The following is a 17,992-nucleotide window of genomic DNA, read 5'->3' as shown; positions in this document are numbered from 1 at the left end:
TCTAACCAAGGTATATGGAGACCCGAACTGTGCACAGTGCTCCAAGTGTGGTCTAACCGAGGTATATGGAGACCAGAACTGTGCACAGTGCTCCAAGTGTGGTCTAACCAAGGTATATGGAGACCAGAACTGTGCACAGTGCTCCAAGTGTGGTCTAACCGAGGTATATGGAGACCAGAACTGTGCACAGTGCTCCAAGTGTGGTCTAACCAAGGTATATGGAGACCAGAACTGTGCACAGTGCTCCAAGTGTGGTCTAACCAAAGTTCTATATAAGTTTAATATAACTTCTCTGATTTTCAATTCTATCCTTCTAGAAACGATCCCCAGTGCTTGGTTTGCTTTTTTTCTGGCCTTATTAACCTGCGTTGCTACTTTGTGATTTGTGCATCTGTACCCTCGATTTCCCCTTTACTCCATTTAAACTCTATTTTCCCAGGAGTATGTGGCCTCCTTATTCTTCCTACTAAAATGCACCACCTCACGCTGCATCTGCAACTCCTGAAAACTGAGCTGGCAGGTTCTAGGCTATGATGCGATGCACCATGGGGATGAGATCGAGGGACACAGTGCGGTTTATTCTCGTTTCCGCTGTGTCAGTCCGAGTGTTTGGCCGTTTGTTCTAGTGGCAGGTGTCGGCCTGCATCTGCTGGCTGACCCACGTGCGACCTGTCGATGCTGAGACCTGTCTTGTGCCCTTTCCCCTTTTCAGTCTTGTACCGGCAAGTTCACACCGATCATGCAGTGGCTGTACTTCGATTCCCTGGAGTCCATGCCCGAGGAGAACGAGGCCTCGCTCACTGCCGAGTCCTGCAGCTTCGTAAGTTTACAGCCTAAATCGCACAGCGCCTTGTGATAGCTGGATCGGGAGCAGCACGGACTGCTGAGGGGGGGTCGTGAATTCACGTGTCATGAAGTGGGGGGAGGGGGGGTTCTATTTGGGAATGAGACCAGGAATAAAATGGCAGTAATTGTGTTGAACATTAAGTCCTGTGTTCAGAGTGCGTTAGTCGGTAATAGATTGTAATTTGACATCTGGCCCCCCCCCCCCCCACTCAGTGCCAGGCATCGGGGCCTGGGACTCTTCGTTAGAGCCAAGCCCGGCCCGGGACAGTGCAGAGCATCAGAACGAACCGTCATCAACCGTCTGGTGAGATGTGTAGTGAGGCGGAGGGAGGGAGGGAGGGGGAGGTCAGGAGACTAACGCTGCCCGGGGGGGTACTAACCCCTTCGCTTTTTGTCTGTGACCCGCACTGCGGGGTGATACCAGCTAGAATGTGATCTTTGGGCAGCGGGCGAGGGTTGGTATCTCTGCCTCCGGTCAGGTTAATACTCGCGGTGGGTACCCTGCATTCGAAAGTGACTTTGGCACTGTCCTGTTGCCTGGTCATTGATACTGCAGGAACAGTAACACAAAGGTTTATTCCCGTGTTCCCTGGGATGTGGTTCCCAGGGAACCTCGTTACTTTTGGACAGATTCGGCGGAGGCTGCGCTCCCAGAGTTTTATTTAGTCCGTCCGGTTCCGGGACCTCGTTGCCGCGGCGAGACAGCCCGGCAGCGATCTTCCGATGGAATTCCAGTCGGCCCCGTACTGCGTGAGGGCTGAGCATTGGGGATTCTGGTCACCCCCGAGAGGAGGCGACTGAGGGAGGGAGGGAGTCTGATCATCCCGGAACGGAGGTGACGGAGGGAGGGAATCTGCGGTACAGGATTGGGAAGGGTAGATCCTGAACAGTGCTTCAAACTGAATGGTGACAGGAGGACTGGGGTTACAGGTCATTCTGGAGGAGAGGGAATCTTAAAGAATCAAAGGACTTTAATTTCTCCAGTGCCTTGACCTCGGGACGTCCCAAAGCGCTTTACAGCCAATGAATAATTTTTGATGTGTAGTCACTTGTAATGTGGGGAATGTGGCAGCCAATTTGTGCACAGCAAGCTCCCACAAACAACACTGTGATAAATGACCAGATCATCTGTGATGTGGGTCGAGGGATAAATATTGGCCCCAGGACACCGGGGAGAACTCCCCCCTGCTCCTCTTCCAGTAGTGGCCGTGGGATCTTTTACGTCCACCTGAGAGGGGCAGACGGGTCCTCGGTTTAACGTCTCATCCGATAGACGGCCCCTCCGACAGCGCAGCGCTCCCTCAGTGCGGCCCCCGGAGAGTGTCGGCCTGGATTATGTGCTGGAGTCTCTAGAGTGGGGCTCGACCCCGCGACCTTCGGACTCCGGGGGGTGAGTGATGCTCGCTGAGCCACGGAAATTTAGGGCTGACGTCGGGAAGCTCATCACCCCAGTGATAAACGTGTGGCGTGGACCCGGGGGGGGGTTTCAAACAGTCGGATGGTGCTGTAGGGTCTTTCTAGGTGGCCTCCCTCAGATCCTCTTCGCCTGTTGTGTTGTTGGAAAGTCCCTCGTCACCGTGCTCCTTTTTTCTGTGCAGAGGAACTGCCGCTACGATGGCCAGATCGCGGTGTTTGGTGCTGCCATGCAAGAGAAACTCTCCAAGCTGAAGTACTTCCTGGTAAGTACACGTGGGTCGAGCCCGTAGAATTGGACGGGGGTGGCGGGGTTGTTGGGTGAAATGCAGCCTGGCCTCTCCTGGGGGTGGGTGGGGGGGGGATTCTCTCCCTCTCATAGCGGGGAGGGGTGGGGAGAGCTCTTCCTTGCGCTGGAAGCTCGGGCAGACGGCGCAGTGTTGTCGGTCGGTCAGTCAAAGGCACACGATGTGAAGAGCCCAATGTTCAGTGACCAGCCTCTCGTGGCTCGCCCAAAACCAGTTCTTAAAGCTGCCAGCCCAGGATTTCCTTCACTTGTGCCAATGGAGGCTGCAATTTCCACTCTACTGGTTAGGAAAATTAAAGGGAGGAGGAAGGAGTGGTATGTGGAGGGGTGGCTCTCTGTTTGACCATTGCTCCCGCAGCAGATATCCTCGGTGTGGGTGATGGTCCCAGGGCTGCCTGCCCCCGATCTGCCCCCACACTTTCGGGCGAGGGGTGGAGTGTGAGAGGCTGTCTGTGGTTGAGCGGCTTTGCTGCGTCTCGCCGGCTACTGGTGACGGATTGATTGCTGGTTTCTGCAGGTTGGTGCCGGAGCCATTGGCTGCGAGCTGCTGAAGAACTTTGCCATGATTGGCCTGGCCTGCGGCGAGGGAGGGGAGCTGACTGTCACCGACATGGACACCATCGAGAAATCCAACCTCAACCGCCAGTTCCTCTTCAGGCCGTGGGACGTGACTGTAAGTGCAGAGCGAGCCGGGTCTGTGGGCCGCAGTGGGACCGGACAGAAAGGAACCGGGGCTGAAAGGGTTAAATTACGAGGACAGGTTGCACAGACCGGGCTTGTATTCCCTCGAGTGTAGAAGATTAAGGGGTGATTTAATCGAGGGGTCGATAGAGAGAAACTATTTCCTCTGGTGGGGGGAGTCCAGAACAAGGGGGCAGAACCTTAAAATTAGAGCCAGGCCGTTCAGGGGTGATGTCGGGAAGCATTTCTTCACACAAAGGGGGAGTGGGAATCTGGAACTCTCTCCCCCAAAAAGGCTGTGGATGCTGGGGGTCAATTGGAGCTTTCAAGACTGAGAGCGATAGATTTTTGTTGAGTGAGGGTATCGAGGGATATGGAGCAAAGGCGGGTAAATGGAGTGAAGGGACTGAATGGCCTCCTCCTGTCCCTGTTAACCTGGTGAGAGTTTGCACCTTCGGGGGCGAAGGTGGTAGATGACAAGACAGGCGGGCGGGAGACTTCGCCCCTCGGGCTGGGCCTGGACCCCCCGGGGGAGACGCGTTGAGTGTTTCCTGCCACTTATCGCCCGCTAATACAAAGTTTACTTTCCTCCTCCTCCTCCTCCTCCCCCAAACGCAGAAAATGAAGTCTGAGACAGCGGCAGCCGCGGTGAAGCAGATGAACCCCAACATTCGGGTCACCGCCCACCAGAACCGGGTGGGCCCCGACACAGAGAAGGTTTATGACGACGACTTCTTCGAGGCTCTGGACGGCGTGGCCAACGCCCTGGACAATGTCGATGCCAGTACGTGTCTCCGCGCTCGCCCAGCTGCAACGTGTCTCTGCGCTGGGGGGAGTGGGGGGGGCCGAGGGCTGTGGGAGCGGCTCTTCAGCCAGCAACCAGCCCCCCTTGTTTGTGAACAGCGCTGGGGGGGGCCTCTAGGGGTGCAGAGCAAAGGCGACGCAGTCTGAGGAGACAGGCTGTGTGTTTCTAATCCCCCCCCCCCCCAGTCAATGGGGCATGTCACCCAGGGCTCCAGCACAGTGTAAACAGGTGCCAAGAGCTGCGGTTATAACTATCGGGAAAGACTGAACAGGCTGGGGCTCTTTTAAGAGAAGGCTGGGGGTGACCTGATCGAGGTCTTTAAAATTATGAAGGGGTTCGATAGGGTAGACGTAGAGAAGATGCTTCCACTTGTGGGGGAGACCAGAACTCGGGGCCATAAATATAAGACAGTCAGTAATAAATCCAATCGGGAATTCAGGAGAAACTTCTTTACCCAGAGAGTGGTGAGAATGTGGAACTCACTCCCACAGGGAGTGGTTGAGGGGAATAACAGAGATGGATTTAAGGGGAAGCTGGATAAACAGATGAGGGAGAAAGGAATAGAAGGATATGCTGATAGGGTGAGATGGAGTAGGGAGGGAGGAGGCTCGTGTGGAGCATAAACACCGGGATAGACCTGATGGGCCGAATGGTGTGTTTCTGTGCTTGAAATTCTAGGAGGAGCAGGGCGGCGATGGTGCCCACCTACGGTGCAGGGCACTGCTCTGTCCCGCTGCTTCATCTCCATTTATTGGAGGGTCACGGGGAGGGGTTCGGTAGGAGCGAGTCCTGCACACGAGAGCGGAGGTGGTCCTGATCCAGGAGCGTTTCCGGGGGAAACCAGTCCAGAAGCTGTGGACGGTTCCCACTTCCTGCGGAACAAATAACCTTGTTCTGTTCCGGCCCTTTCTCAGCCTCCGAGCAAATTGTTACCTGTGGTGAAGTCTTCAAATTAGAAGTTATGAGGGAACCTTTACACTCACCATAGCATTGAAGCAGACAGCGGAGGGAGAAGGTGATACTGTGGGCCCCACAGCCTTATTAACAAAAGCTGTTCTGGTTCCAAACAGGCTCATGTATTGTGTGGCGTCTCCTGTCGACAGCCGTGTGTAAGATGTCTGCGCTCCTAACACCCCCGGTTCCTAACGCAGTGCTTTGCTTCCTCCTCCTCCTCCCCCCCCCCCCCCCCCCCCTACAGGAATGTACATGGACAGGCGGTGTGTGTATTACCGCAAGCCCCTGTTGGAGTCGGGCACACTGGGCACAAAGGGTAACGTGCAAGTGGTCATTCCCTTCCTAACCGAGTCGTACAGCTCCAGCCAGGACCCGCCGGAGAAGTCCATCCCCATCTGCACCCTCAAGAACTTCCCCAACGCCATCGAGCACACCTTGCAGGTGAGGCCTGGGTCGAGCGTCACGCACGCGGGCAGTGTGGTCGCAGGTGGCAAGTCGAGTAACGGGCGGGCACCTGAGGTTTCGTCTCCTGCCCCCACCAGAGATCAGCTTGTGCCAGGAGAGGGTTCTGAGCTGTGTGGCACTCGGGCGAGGCGCTGTTGGGTTCAGGTCTGTCCTCGGGGCTGAATTAGTCGGAGCGGATTGACTGGAGTGTCCCGCAGCATTGAAGAGTGTAAAATGATTATTTATGCAGCCCCTTTAACATAGTTAAAAACATCCCAAGGCGCTTCACAGGACCATAAATCAGAGAATAATTGACACCGAGGCACGTGGATATCAGGACAGGCTTGGTCAAAGAGGGGGAGGTTTTAAGCAGCGTCTTAAAGGAGGAGAGAGAGACGGAGAGGTTTAGGGAGGGAATTCCAGAGCTTAGGGGCCGAGGCAGCTGAAGGCACGGCCGCCAATGGTGGAGCGATGGAAATCGGGGGATGCGCAAGAGGCCAGAATTGGAGGAGCGCAGAGATCTTGGAGGGTTCTAGGGGCTGGAGGAGGTTACAGAGATAGGGAGGGGGGAGGGGTTTGAACTCGAGGATGAGAATTTTAAATTCGAGGTGTTGCTGAGCCGGTGTAGATCAGCGAGGACTCTTGGTATCTGTGTGGAATGATTTCGCCCTGGGGCTCCCGATAGGCTGGTGTTGCGGTGACTTGTCACCCCCCAGGTGTTGAATGCGCTCTCTGTTCTGCACCTGAATGGTTTAGCTATCGAGTCTGGATTGTGCTTGGTGGAGTGGTCTGTTTTGGGAGCAGTGTCCTGCCCCTCCTGCCTCCGAGGAAGCCTAGCTGCTGTGTTAGGAGAGTTTGAGAGAAATTAGTTGGAGATTTTTGAGTCCCCCTGCAGTTTTACCGGGTGTGATTGGTGGGGGGGTTTGCAGGGGTCTGTTTATGATTATTAGCTGAACACTCTAATCTACTGACACACTGACGTGACTTGAGTTGGTCCTTTTTATCTTGCAGTGGGCTCGTGATGAGTTTGAAGGACTGTTCAAACAGCCAGCTGAAAACGTCAATCAGTATATACAGTAAGTTGGTTCTTGCTCTCGCTCGCTCCCTGGTTTGCTCAGTGCTGTACCTGAAGCAACAGTCTTACCCGCGCGTAATGGGCATCTTAACTGTGCGGTGAAGTGAGAACTCCGTTAACCAGCAGCCACAGCATGTCGGAGCCGCGCTCGGTACTGCCTGGGGGCCGGGAGGGGCTGATTCTCCCATCCCCGGTGTCCGTCGACAAGCTTTCCGTTCCTTGGGTGTCTGTCGACTGCCCGCCTGTGGCTCTGACACAGCTGAGATTCTCCCCTTGCTGTGGGGGTTGTGTCCAATTCCATTGAAGTGGATGGAGGGGTTATGTACCACCCTGCTGGTGGGACACCAGAGGATGTGGCTGGAGGGGTTATGTACCACCCTCCTGGTGGGAGACCAGAGGATGTGGATGGAGGGGTTATGTGCCACCCTGCTGGTGGGTGACCAGAGGATGTGGATGGAGGGGTTATGTGCCACCCTCCTGGTGGGAGACCAGAGGATGTGGATGGAGGGGTTATGTACCACCCTCCTGGTGGGAGACCAGAGGATGTGGATGGAGGGGTTATGTGCCACCCTGCTGGTGGGTGACCAGAGGATGTGGATGGAGGGGTTATGTGCCACCCTCCTGGTGGGAGACCAGAGGATGTGGATGGAGGGGTTATGTACCACCCTCCTGGTGGGAGACCAGAGGATGTGGATGGAGGGGTTATGTGCCACCCTCCTGGTGGGAGACCAGAGGATGTGGCTGGAGGGGTTATGTACCACCCTCCTGGTGGGAGACCAGAGGATGTGGATGGAGGGGTTATGTGCCACCCTGCTGGTGGGAGACCAGAGGATGTGGATGGAGGGGTTATGTACCACCCTCCTGGTGGGTGACCAGAGGATGTGGATGGAGGGGTTATGTACCACCCTGCTGGTGGGAGACCAGAGGATGTGGATGGAGGGGTTATGTACCACCCTGCTGGTGGGTGACCAGAGGATGTGGATGGAGGGGTTATGTACCACCCTGCTGGTGGGAGACCAGAGGACGTTCAAAGGAGAAGTCACCGCACCAAGCTGCAACTGGGAATGGAAACTTCACTGGCTGTGCTGGCAGTCTTCAGTTTTGCTAACGCTGTGCCCTGAAAGCTTATAAACCCACGCACTACAGCCCGGAACACACCTGTCACTTAATATCTCTGTGAGGCAGCTGAGAGCATTGGTCCTGCATGTGGCTGTTGGTGCTTAATGGCCCCCTTCTACAGTCCTCACTGTCACTCGTTCACTAACCACCTCCTTACACCAAGCCCACCTCTTCGTATCCCAGCCTCACTCCTCCTGTCAATCCCTGCGCTCAGTGCCAGCTCTGAGGTGCGCGGTAAGGCCAAGCAACGTAGGGGAAAAAGGGGTTTGGCACAGCCGGGCGTCCCGTGATGGTGTTGGACCAGGTGTAGCAGCAGCGAGCTGGGGGGTTGAAAGGGGGAACCCCCTCCTGTGGTTGGAATCATGCCCAACGCACGGGGAGGTGTCTGTGGGTGCAAATACTCTCCACCGGCCTGGGCGGGAGCAGCCACAGCAACGCTCGAAGCTCCACCCCACCCCATCCTGGACTGAGCTTGATATTCCAGCCCCCCCCCCCTCGTACGGCCGTGCAGCAGCTCAGCTCACCATGGTTGCGATTATACCCCACCGCCCCCTCCTTACTTTCCCGCTAACTGGTGTTCTCTCCTTTTCGCGCCGCAGGGATTCCAAGTTCATGGAGCGCACCCTGAAGCTGCCGGGGGCTCAGCCCCTGGAGGTGTTGGAGGCGGCCTTCAAGAGCCTGGTGACCGAGCGGCCCAAGACGTGGGAGGACTGCGTGACGTGGGCTCGCAACCACTGGCAGATCCAGTACAACAACAACATCCGACAGCTCCTGCACAACTTCCCACCCGACCAGGTACAGCAGCCCTGCGGCCCGGGCCCCCGCTGATGTGGGACGGTACCCTCGGACCGGCAGTAATGGCTCTTAACTCTTCTCTTCTCCTCTAGGTCACAACCTCAGGCACTCCATTCTGGTCTGGTCCAAAGCGGTGTCCTCACCCACTGGAGTTTGACGTGACGAATGTAAGTGCAGGGAGCGGAATCGGGAACTGGGTGGGCTTTCTAATTAATGCAGCCCCCTCCTGGTGTTAATGGGGGGCTTTCTAATTAATGCAGCCCACTCCTGGTGTTAACTGGGAGCGGAATCGGGAACTGGGGGGGCTTTCTAATTAATGCAGCCCACTCCTGGTGTTAATGGGGGGCTTTCTAATGAATGCAGCCCCCTCCTGGTGTTAACGGGGAGTGGAATCGGGAACTGGGGGGCTTTCTAATTAATGCAGCCCACTCCTGGTGTTAACGGGGAGTGGAATCGGGAACTGGGGGGCTTTCTAATTAATGCAGCCCACTCCTGGTGTTAACGGGGAGTGGAATCAGGAACTGGGGGGCTTTCTAATTAATGCAGCCCCCTCCTGGTGTTAACGGGGAGTGGAATCAGGAACTGGGGGGCTTTCTAATTAATGCAGCCCCCTCCTGGTGTTAATGGGGGGCTTTCTAATTAATGCAGCCCCCTCCTGGTGTTAATGGGGGGCTTTCTAATTAATGCAGCCCCCTCCTGGTGTTAACGGGGAGTGGAATCAGGAACTGGGGGGCTTTCTAATTAATGCAGCCCCCTCCTGGTGTTAATGGGGGGCTTTCTAATTAATGCAGCCCCCTCCTGGTGTTAATGGGGGGCTTTCTAATTAATGCAGCCCCCTCCTGGTGTTAACTGGGAGCGGAATCGGGAACTGGGTGGGCTTTCTAATTAATGCAGCCCCCTCCTGGTGTTAATGGGGGCTTTCTAATTAATGCAGCCCACTCCTGGTGTTAACGGGGAGTGGAATCGGGAACTGGGTGGGCTTTCTAATTAATGCAGCCCCCTCCTGGTGTTAACTGGGAGCGGAATCGGGAACTGGGTGGGCTTTCTAATTAATGCAGCCCCCTCCTGGTGTTAACTGGGAGCGGAATCCGGAACTGGGTGGGCTTTCTAATTAATGCAGCCCCCTCCTGGTGTTAATGGGGGGCTTTCTAATTAATGCAGCCCACTCCTGGTGTTAACAGGGAGTGGAATCAGGAACTGGAGGGCTTTCTAATTAATGCAGCCCCCTCCTGGTGTTAATGGGGGGCTTTCTAATTAATGCAGCCCACTCCTGGTGTTAACAGGGAGTGGAATCAGGAACTGGGGGGCTTTCTAATTAATGCAGCCCCCTCCTGGTGTTAATGGGGGGCTTTCCACTTAATGCAGCCCACTCCTGGTGTTGACGGGGAGTGGAATCGGGACCTGGGGGGCTTTCTACTTGCAGAGCTGAAGTGCTTTAACTAGCAGACAGAACTCCCCCTTCCTTTTGCTAAGTTGGGGCAGTCTTTGAGGATCAGTCTCTTTCTAAACCTACGGTGGGAGCTGGCTGCGGTCTGGTTCACAGTTTAATCTGCTCCTCTCTTTTCCCCCTCCCCGTAGACCCTTCACATGGACTATGTGGTGGCTGCTGCTAACCTCTTTGCACAGACATACGGCATTAAAGGGTCGAGAGACACGACTCACATCATCGAGATACTGAAGTGTGTCAAAGTGCCGATTTTCACACCGAAATCTGGCGTCAAAATCCACGTTTCCGATCAAGAGCTCCAGAACTCTAACGCTTCAGTCGGTGAGTGTCTGGAATATATTTCCGGTCGTGTCACGGTCCGCAGGGGAAAGGGGCCCGTGAGCGAGTGACGAAGGCTCTCGGTCCAGCCTGGCCTCTGCCTCGGTGTTACTGTTCCTGTTCTTGTTGGGTCAGGGTATTAAGGGTTTTCGGAAGCAAGTAAGGTAGATGGAGTCCTGGTACAGATCAGCCATTGAATGGCGGAACAGGCTCGAGGGGCTGAATGGCCTCCTCCTGTTCCCATCTGTCAGCAAAAGTCATCTGGGAGATCAAATAATCTCCATGTGTAGGAGAAGGCACATGCCATCTCTTTGAAAGAGCTGTCCAATTATTCCCACTCCCCCCGGCCCTTTCCCCTCAGCCCTGCAATTTTTCTCCCCTTCAAGTATTTATCCAATTCCCTTTTGAAAGTTATTATTGAATCTGCTTCCACCGCCCTTTCAGGCAGTGAATTCCAGATCAGAACAACTCGCTGCATAAAAAAACATTCTCCTCATCCCCCCCCTCTGGTTCTTTTGCCAATTACCTTAAATCTGTGTCCTCTGGTTCCCGACCCTCCTGCCACTGGAAACAGTTTCTCCTTATTTACTCGATCAAAACCCCTCCTGATTTTGAACACCTCGATTTAAATCTCCCCTTAACCCTCTCTGCCCCAAGGAGAACAATCCCAGCTTCTCCAGTCTCTCCACATAATCGGAGTCCCTCGTCCCTGGGACCATTCCGGTAAATCACCTCCGCACCCTCTTGACATCCTTCCTTATTGACTTTCCAACCCTTAATAAAACGTGAAGTGGGAGAGGAGAAGGCTGTACTGCTGGTGCCAGTGCTCAGCGTGAGGAAGTGCAGTCCGGGGGAACCGAGTTTGCCCCTCTTGCTGCTTTTCGCTGCAGTCGGTACTTGATCCGGGGGAGGTGGATGGGGAAGAGTACACGAAACGCCCCCCCCTGCCCCCGTCACTTGCTGTGTGTGTACAGGATTAAATGACACTCTGGTACAGTGGGGTGTTCAGGGAGATGTAGTTCAGGGGAGAGATAAGGTGTCTGAGCCCAGGTTAACTGCTTGTGTTTGCTGTAGATGACAGCCGATTGGAGGAGCTGAAAACCACACTTCCTTCTCTGGAGGCACTGTCCACCTTCAGAATGTACCCCATCGAGTTTGAAAAGGTAAGGGCCCCCCTTCAGAATGTACCCCATCGAGTTTGAAAAGGTAAGGGTCCCCCTTCACAATGTACCCCATCGAGTTTGAAAAGGTAAGGGTCCCCCTTCACAATGTACCCCATCGAGTTTGAAAAGGTAAGGGTCCCCCTTCACAATGTACCCCATCGAGTTTGAAAAGGTAAGGGCCCCCCTTCACAATGTACCCCATCGAGTTTGAAAAGGTAAGGGCCCCCCTTCACAATGTACCCCATCGAGTTTGAAAAGGTAAGGGCCCCCCTTCACAATGTACCCCATCGAGTTTGAAAAGGTAAGGGCCCCCCTTCACAATGTACCCCATCGAGTTTGAAAAGGTAAGGGCCCCCCTTCACAATGTACCCCATCGAGTTTGAAAAGGTAAGGGCCCCCCTTCACAATGTACCCCATCGAGTTTGAAAAGGTAAGGGCCCCCCTTCACAATGTACCCCATCGAGTTTGAAAAGGTAAGGGTCCCCCTTCACAATGTACCCCATCGAGTTTGAAAAGGTAAGGGCCCCCCTTCACAATGTACCCCATCGAGTTTGAAAAGGTAAGGGCCCCCCTTCACAATGTACCCCATCGAGTTTGAAAAGGTAAGGGCCCCCCTTCACAATGTACCCCATCGAGTTTGAAAAGGTAAGGGCCCCCCTTCACAATGTACCCCATCGAGTTTGAAAAGGTAAGGGCCCCCCTTCACAATGTACCCCATCGAGTTTGAAAAGGTAAGGGCCCCCCTTCACAATGTACCCCATCGAGTTTGAAAAGGTAAGGGCCCCCCTTCACAATGTACCCCATCGAGTTTGAAAAGGTAAGGGCCCCCCTTCACAATGTACCCCATCGAGTTTGAAAAGGTAAGGGCCCCCCTTCACAATGTACCCCATCGAGTTTGAAAAGGTAAGGGCCCCCCTTCAGAATGTACCCCATCGAGTTTGAAAAGGTAAGGGCCCCCCTTCACAATGTACCCCATCGAGTTTGAAAAGGTAAGGGCCCCCCTTCACAATGTACCCCATCGAGTTTGAAAAGGTAAGGGCCCCCCTTCACAATGTACCCCATCGAGTTTGAAAAGGTAAGGGTCCCCCTTCACAATGTACCCCATCGAGTTTGAAAAGGTAAGGGTCCCCCTTCACAATGTACCCCATCGAGTTTGAAAAGGTAAGGGCCCCCCTTCACAATGTACCCCATCGAGTTTGAAAAGGTGAGGGCCCCCCTTCACAATGTACCCCATCGAGTTTGAAAAGGTAAGGGCCCCCCTTCACAATGTACCCCATCGAGTTTGAAAAGGTAAGGGCCCCCCTTCACAATGTACCCCATCGAGTTTGAAAAGGTAAGGGCCCCCCTTCACAATGTACCCCATCGAGTTTGAAAAGGTAAGGGTCCCCCTTCACAATGTACCCCATCGAGTTTGAAAAGGTAAGGGTCCCCCTTCACAATGTACCCCATCGAGTTTGAAAAGGTAAGGGCCCCCCTTCACAATGTACCCCATCGAGTTTGAAAAGGTAAGGGCCCCCCTTCACAATGTACCCCATCGAGTTTGAAAAGGTAAGGGTCCCCCTTCACAATGTACCCCATCGAGTTTGAAAAGGTAAGGGTCCCTCCTTCACAATGTACCCCATCGAGTTTGAAAAGGTAAGGGCCCCCCTTCACAATGTACCCCATCGAGTTTGAAAAGGTAAGGGTCCCTCCTTCACAATGTACCCCATCGAGTTTGAAAATTGTGTGGGATCGAATCTTATGGCATAGAAAGAGGCCGTTCGGTCATCGTGCCTCTGCTGGCTCTTTGAAAGAGCAATCCGATTAGGGTAGAAATGTTTTTTTAAAACTGGAAGCTGCTTTGAGACTGGGGAGCTCTAATTAAAATGGCAGCACACGTTGGGACTTGTCGATTTTCCCTTTTTTGATTTTAATGTTTAATGGATTCGGGTGCAGTCGCCCAGTGTTCATGGTTCCCGATTCGTAACCCAGACTTGGTGAGTTCTAGTCGCAAGTTGGGGAAATGGAATTCGATTAAATTTGGTGATTTGTGAGGTGGCACCACTGGAACTGACCCTGAAAACCGATGGTTTGCCTTCGAGACCTGTCTGGCTCACCAATGTCCCGGAGAGGAGGGGACCTGGTGGGGGTTATCGGTCCAGTTTGGAGGTGAGGATTTGTGTCTTGTCCGTGTGTAGGTCCATTTTCCACACCCCGTGATGTGACCGTCCTCATGCTGGTTACGGATTTCTTCTTTTAAAACCCCGGATCAAACTCCTTCCCAAACGTTCCCCCGTGTCTCGTCTTCTCATTGCCTTTCCAACCCTTGATAAAACCGGAAGTGGGAGAATTGATGGCTGTACTGCTGGTGCAAGTGTTCGTTGTGAGGAGCTGCCAACCAGAGACGCAGCTTCCTTACCAGTCGTTGCTGCAGCCTCTGGAGAACTGATTGGAGCTCGCCAGTCTCAAAACAGCACTTCCGGTTGAAGAAAAGACGTTTCCACCTCTCTAATCGGGATAGCTCTTTCAAGAGAGCTGGCACAGGCACAATGGGCCGAATGGCCATCTCCTGCGCTGTGTAATTCTACCCTCTGTGCGGTTCGGCGTAACAGGAGCTGAGGAGGTCGGTGAGCTCTCCCTCCTGGACGTGGTGACTGCCTCGGTTGTGATCAGGGGAATGGAGAAAGGTCACGATTCAGGGCCCGCTAAAGGCCTGTTGTAAATCTCTCTGTGCCCCGAGCTGTGATTTCAGTTTGACTCGGTGTGTTTTTTTAAAAAAAAATGTTTCTGCAGGACGACGACACAAACTTCCACATGGATTTTATCGTGGCTGCTTCCAATCTCCGAGCGGAGAACTACGATATCCCACCCGCTGACAGACACAAGGTAAGTCGGCCAGACTTTGGGGGAGGATGAGGGGAAACCTGACCCGGTGACCCGGCCCGTACCCAACTGTCCGCCTCTGTTCCCTCCCGCAGAGCAAGCTGATCGCCGGGAAGATTATTCCCGCCATCGCCACGACGACTGCGGCCGTGGTGGGCCTGGTCTGCCTGGAGCTCTACAAGATCGCCTTCGGGCACGGGAAGCTGGAGTCCTTCAAGAACGGCTTCATGAACCTGGCGCTTCCCTTTTTCGGCTTCTCTGAGCCCATTGCTGCTCCCAAACATACCGTGAGTACAGGGGAGGGGCCGGGGGGGCTTTATCGGGGTGTCTTGACCCGGGGCCCGGTTCCCGGTGGGTGGTTCAGGAGGGACCCTGTCCAGGTTCGGAGGTAAAATATTACAAGAAAACTTAAAACGGGTCCCAGGAAGAGCTTCAGTGCACGGATTGAAATAATCTGCTCCGGAGGGTGGAGGAGGTAAAAACAGATGTTCCGAATGCAGCTGCAAGCTGAGATGGGAGGGGTGGGTCTAGGTTGAGGGGGTACTGGAGGGGTGGGTCTAGGTTGAGGGGGTACTGGAGGGGTGGGTCTAGATTGGGGGTTAGGGGGTACTGGAGGGGTGGGCCTCGATTGGGGGGGTTAGGGGGTACTGGAGGGGTGGGTCTAGATTGGGGGTTAGGGGGTACTGGAGGGGTGGGTCTAGATTGGGGGTTAGGGGGTACTGGAGGGGGTGGGCCTCGATTGGGGGTTAGGGGGTACTGGAGGGGTGGGTCTAGATTGGGGGTTAGGGGGTACTGGAGGGGTGGGCCTCGATTGGGGGGGTTAGGGGGTACTGGAGGGGTGGGTCTAGATTGGGGGTTAGGGGGTACTGGAGGGGTGGGTCTAGATTGGGGGTTAGGGGGTACTGGAGGGGGTGGGCCTCGATTGGGGGTTAGGGGGTACTGGAGGGGTGGGTCTAGATTGGGGGTTAGGGGGTACTGGAGGGGTGGGTCTAGAATTGGGGGTTAGGGGGTACTGGAGGGGTGGGTCTAGATTGGGGGTTAGGGGGTACTGGAGGGGTGGGCCTCGATTGGGGGTTAGGGGGTACTGGAGGGGTGGGTCTAGATTGGGGGTTAGGGGGTACTGGAGGGGTGGGTCTAGATTGGGGGTTAGGGGGTACTGGAGGGGTGGGCCTCGATTGGGGGTTAGGGGGTACTGGAGGGGTGGGTCTAGATTGGGGGTTAGGGGGTACTGGAGGGGTGGGCCGCGATTGGGGGTACTGGAGAGCTAGACTTTGCTCGAATGCCCTTTCTCATCCGTGGAGACGATCTGGGTTTGCCTTGCCTGTTGTATGTAATATTCTACATGCCTCGGTGAGCTCCGTACTTGCCCCAAGTGTGGGATCGGCCCCCCCCCTCGTGGTGTTCCTTCCCTGGGAGCTGCTCTGCTTCCTGCCCCAGGAACGATGTTCGCATTGGCGGGGCTGAGTGTCGGGGGTTGTGGTAACACTGGAAGCTGGGTGAGCAGCGACAATCCCCGGGGGGGGGGCCTGACGTGCCTTCTGCCGTTGTGGGGAAGTATCGGAGAGGCAGGTAGGTCATCGGTAACGTCTCATCATCCTGCGAATTGAGCAGAAACATTCGCTGTTCCTTCTGCACCCGCGCTCACCTGGCCCTTGCTTGCCTGTTTTCTCAGTACTATGACAAAGAGTGGACGCTGTGGGACCGGTTTGAGGTAACTGGAGTGAAGCCCAGTGGAGAGGAGATGACATTAAAGCAATTCCTGGATTATTTCAAGGTGAGTGGCGTTGCCTGACTGGTTGGTTGGGCCCTGTGGTGAGACTGGGCTAACGAGATCTGTAACCCCCTGCATTCTCCATCGGTTTTGATTCACTCTCCAGCCACTTGTCACTCGGCCCGTTCAGTTCCTGGTGAGTGATGTGGGCCTTGTACTGGCCTTAATCATTGCATGGCTCGGTGACGTGTAGTGGGAGAGATTGTACACTCGATCTTGTGCCCAAAGGATGGGGGGTTATAATGGAAAATGATACCGGGGCTGAAGGGGTTAAATTCCGAGGACAGGTTGCACAGACCGGGCTTGTATTCCCTCGAGTGTAGAAGATTAAGGGGTGATCTAATCGAGGGGTTTAAAGATGATTAAAGGATTTGATAGGGTCGATGGAGAGAAACTATTTCCTCTGGTGGGGGGAGTCCAGAACAAGGGGGCAGAACCTTAAAATTAGAGCCAGGCCGTTCAGGGGTGATGTCGGGAAGCATTTCCTCACACAAAGGGGAGTGGGAATCTGGAACTCTCTCCCCCAAAAAGCTGTGGAGGCTGGGGGTCAATTGGAGCTTTCAGAACAGAGCTTGATAGATTTTGTTGGGCAAGGGTATTAAGGGTTAATCACCAAGACTGGTAGATGGAGTTGAGATACAGATCAGCCATGATCTAATGTTGGAACAGGTTTGAGGGGCTGAACGACGACCTCCTGTTCCTATCTGTAATACCGCAGTATTGGATGTGGCTCACATCTCCGTTAATGTTTGGGTGTGATCCTTCCTCAGGCCTGCCAGAGAGCTTCCCTTCCCGTGGAGAGCCCAATGATTAGCCATGCGACTGTAAACTTCATCTCCTAACTTCCCTTTCTTCCCCCGCCACCCCTTCACCTGCCTTTCTGCTTTGAGTGGGACGGAATACCCGTTAGAGCAGCTTTTGCAGAGCTGGGACCTCAGAGGATGTGATGTCGGGGAATCTTAACGATTAGGCTCTGTCGTCAGCAGTTAGACTGTCCAGCTCCTCTCCTTCCAGAGACCGGGTGTAGTCGATTTAACGGTACAGTGTATTCAGACCCATTTAACGGTACAATGTATTTAGAAAACATATAGACCAATTGCCAGGGGTGGGGGAGTGTTCGGTGTGGAGGTCGGTGAGAGAGGAGGGGGTGTGTGTGTGAGAGACCTGGTCGACCCAGTGGCTCCCTAGGGAGATGCAGGGCTCTGCAGTGTTGTGAAGGTGTAAATCGGAGGGCTGGCATAACATTGTGTGGGGACCGGTGCACTTACTCTGTCCTGTCCCCAACAGAACGAACACAAGTTGGAGATTACGATGCTGTCGCAGGGTGTCTCGATGCTGTACTCCTTCTTCATGCCCGCTGCCAAGCTCAAGGAGCGGATTGAGCAACCGTACGTATAATCTGGAGACCACTACACCCGCGCTGACCCAGGACCCAGACCGAGCGCAGTCCCGGCATCACCAAGAGCCCAGGCGTGGCTCCCACACGGGTGATCAGTCACTGGGGGGTTGGGGCGTTCAAACTCTGCCCTTTGTGTCGCTCTCCCAGTCTGGTGTGGCCTATCCTCGAACTGCGTTGAGTTAACTGATCTTGGGCAGGCTGGCAGTAGGGATCTCTGCACCTCCTGAGCGACCGAGTCTGGGGGGGGGGGGGGTGGGCAAATCAGACAGCGTACTCTCGGATGGTCCGTCTCCCTGCTCAGGTGGGTGTTAAAAGATCCCCCCCCCCCGGTGGGAGTTCTCCCCGGTGTCCTGTGACCTTCGCTCCTCCCTCAACCAAAAGCCAATTATCTGCTCCCCTCATTTGCCGTCCGCGGGACCTTTCTGTGCACAAATTGGCTGCTGCGTTTGCCTGCGTAATAACCATTTTGGAGACATCCGTTTGTTGTCAACGCTTCGGGCTGTCCTGAGCTGTGTCCGTGCCTCCTCCTCCGCCGACGTCCTGTTGGAAAGTGAGGGGTAGGATCAGGAGGGAGCGTGACGCTCTCGTAGCTG

The 17,992-nt window shown here is 54.7% G+C and overlaps 1 protein-coding gene and 1 non-coding gene across 3 annotated transcripts in view; both read left to right on the top strand.

Moving 5' to 3' along the window:
- The window catches only part of LOC137313777 (ubiquitin-like modifier-activating enzyme 1), a 41,086-nt gene that overhangs the window by 20,157 nt on the left and 2,937 nt on the right, over window positions 1–17,992 (top strand). For both annotated transcript variants that reach the window (XM_067979569.1, XM_067979570.1), the window contains exons 12-25: window positions 713–820; window positions 2,445–2,525; window positions 3,084–3,239; window positions 3,866–4,031; window positions 5,251–5,447; window positions 6,462–6,526; window positions 8,244–8,439; window positions 8,532–8,606; window positions 10,018–10,207; window positions 11,279–11,367; window positions 14,140–14,232; window positions 14,325–14,516; window positions 15,902–16,003; window positions 17,288–17,388. In XM_067979569.1, the coding sequence (XP_067835670.1) occupies window positions 713–820; window positions 2,445–2,525; window positions 3,084–3,239; window positions 3,866–4,031; window positions 5,251–5,447; window positions 6,462–6,526; window positions 8,244–8,439; window positions 8,532–8,606; window positions 10,018–10,207; window positions 11,279–11,367; window positions 14,140–14,232; window positions 14,325–14,516; window positions 15,902–16,003; window positions 17,288–17,388 (1,811 nt within the window). The remainder of the gene's footprint in view (window positions 1–712; window positions 821–2,444; window positions 2,526–3,083; window positions 3,240–3,865; window positions 4,032–5,250; window positions 5,448–6,461; window positions 6,527–8,243; window positions 8,440–8,531; window positions 8,607–10,017; window positions 10,208–11,278; window positions 11,368–14,139; window positions 14,233–14,324; window positions 14,517–15,901; window positions 16,004–17,287; window positions 17,389–17,992) is intronic.
- On the top strand, window positions 1,346–1,475 carry LOC137313785 (small nucleolar RNA SNORA71). The gene has a single exon (XR_010961054.1). It is a non-coding gene; the product is annotated as a small nucleolar RNA SNORA71 (small nucleolar RNA).

This window comes from Heptranchias perlo, unplaced genomic scaffold, assembly GCF_035084215.1.
Source record: "Heptranchias perlo isolate sHepPer1 unplaced genomic scaffold, sHepPer1.hap1 HAP1_SCAFFOLD_482, whole genome shotgun sequence".
Classification (NCBI taxonomy): Eukaryota; Metazoa; Chordata; class Chondrichthyes; order Hexanchiformes; family Hexanchidae; genus Heptranchias; species Heptranchias perlo.
The sequence above is the reverse complement of the archived record's forward strand: the minus strand, read 5'-3'. Positions and strand labels throughout refer to the sequence as shown.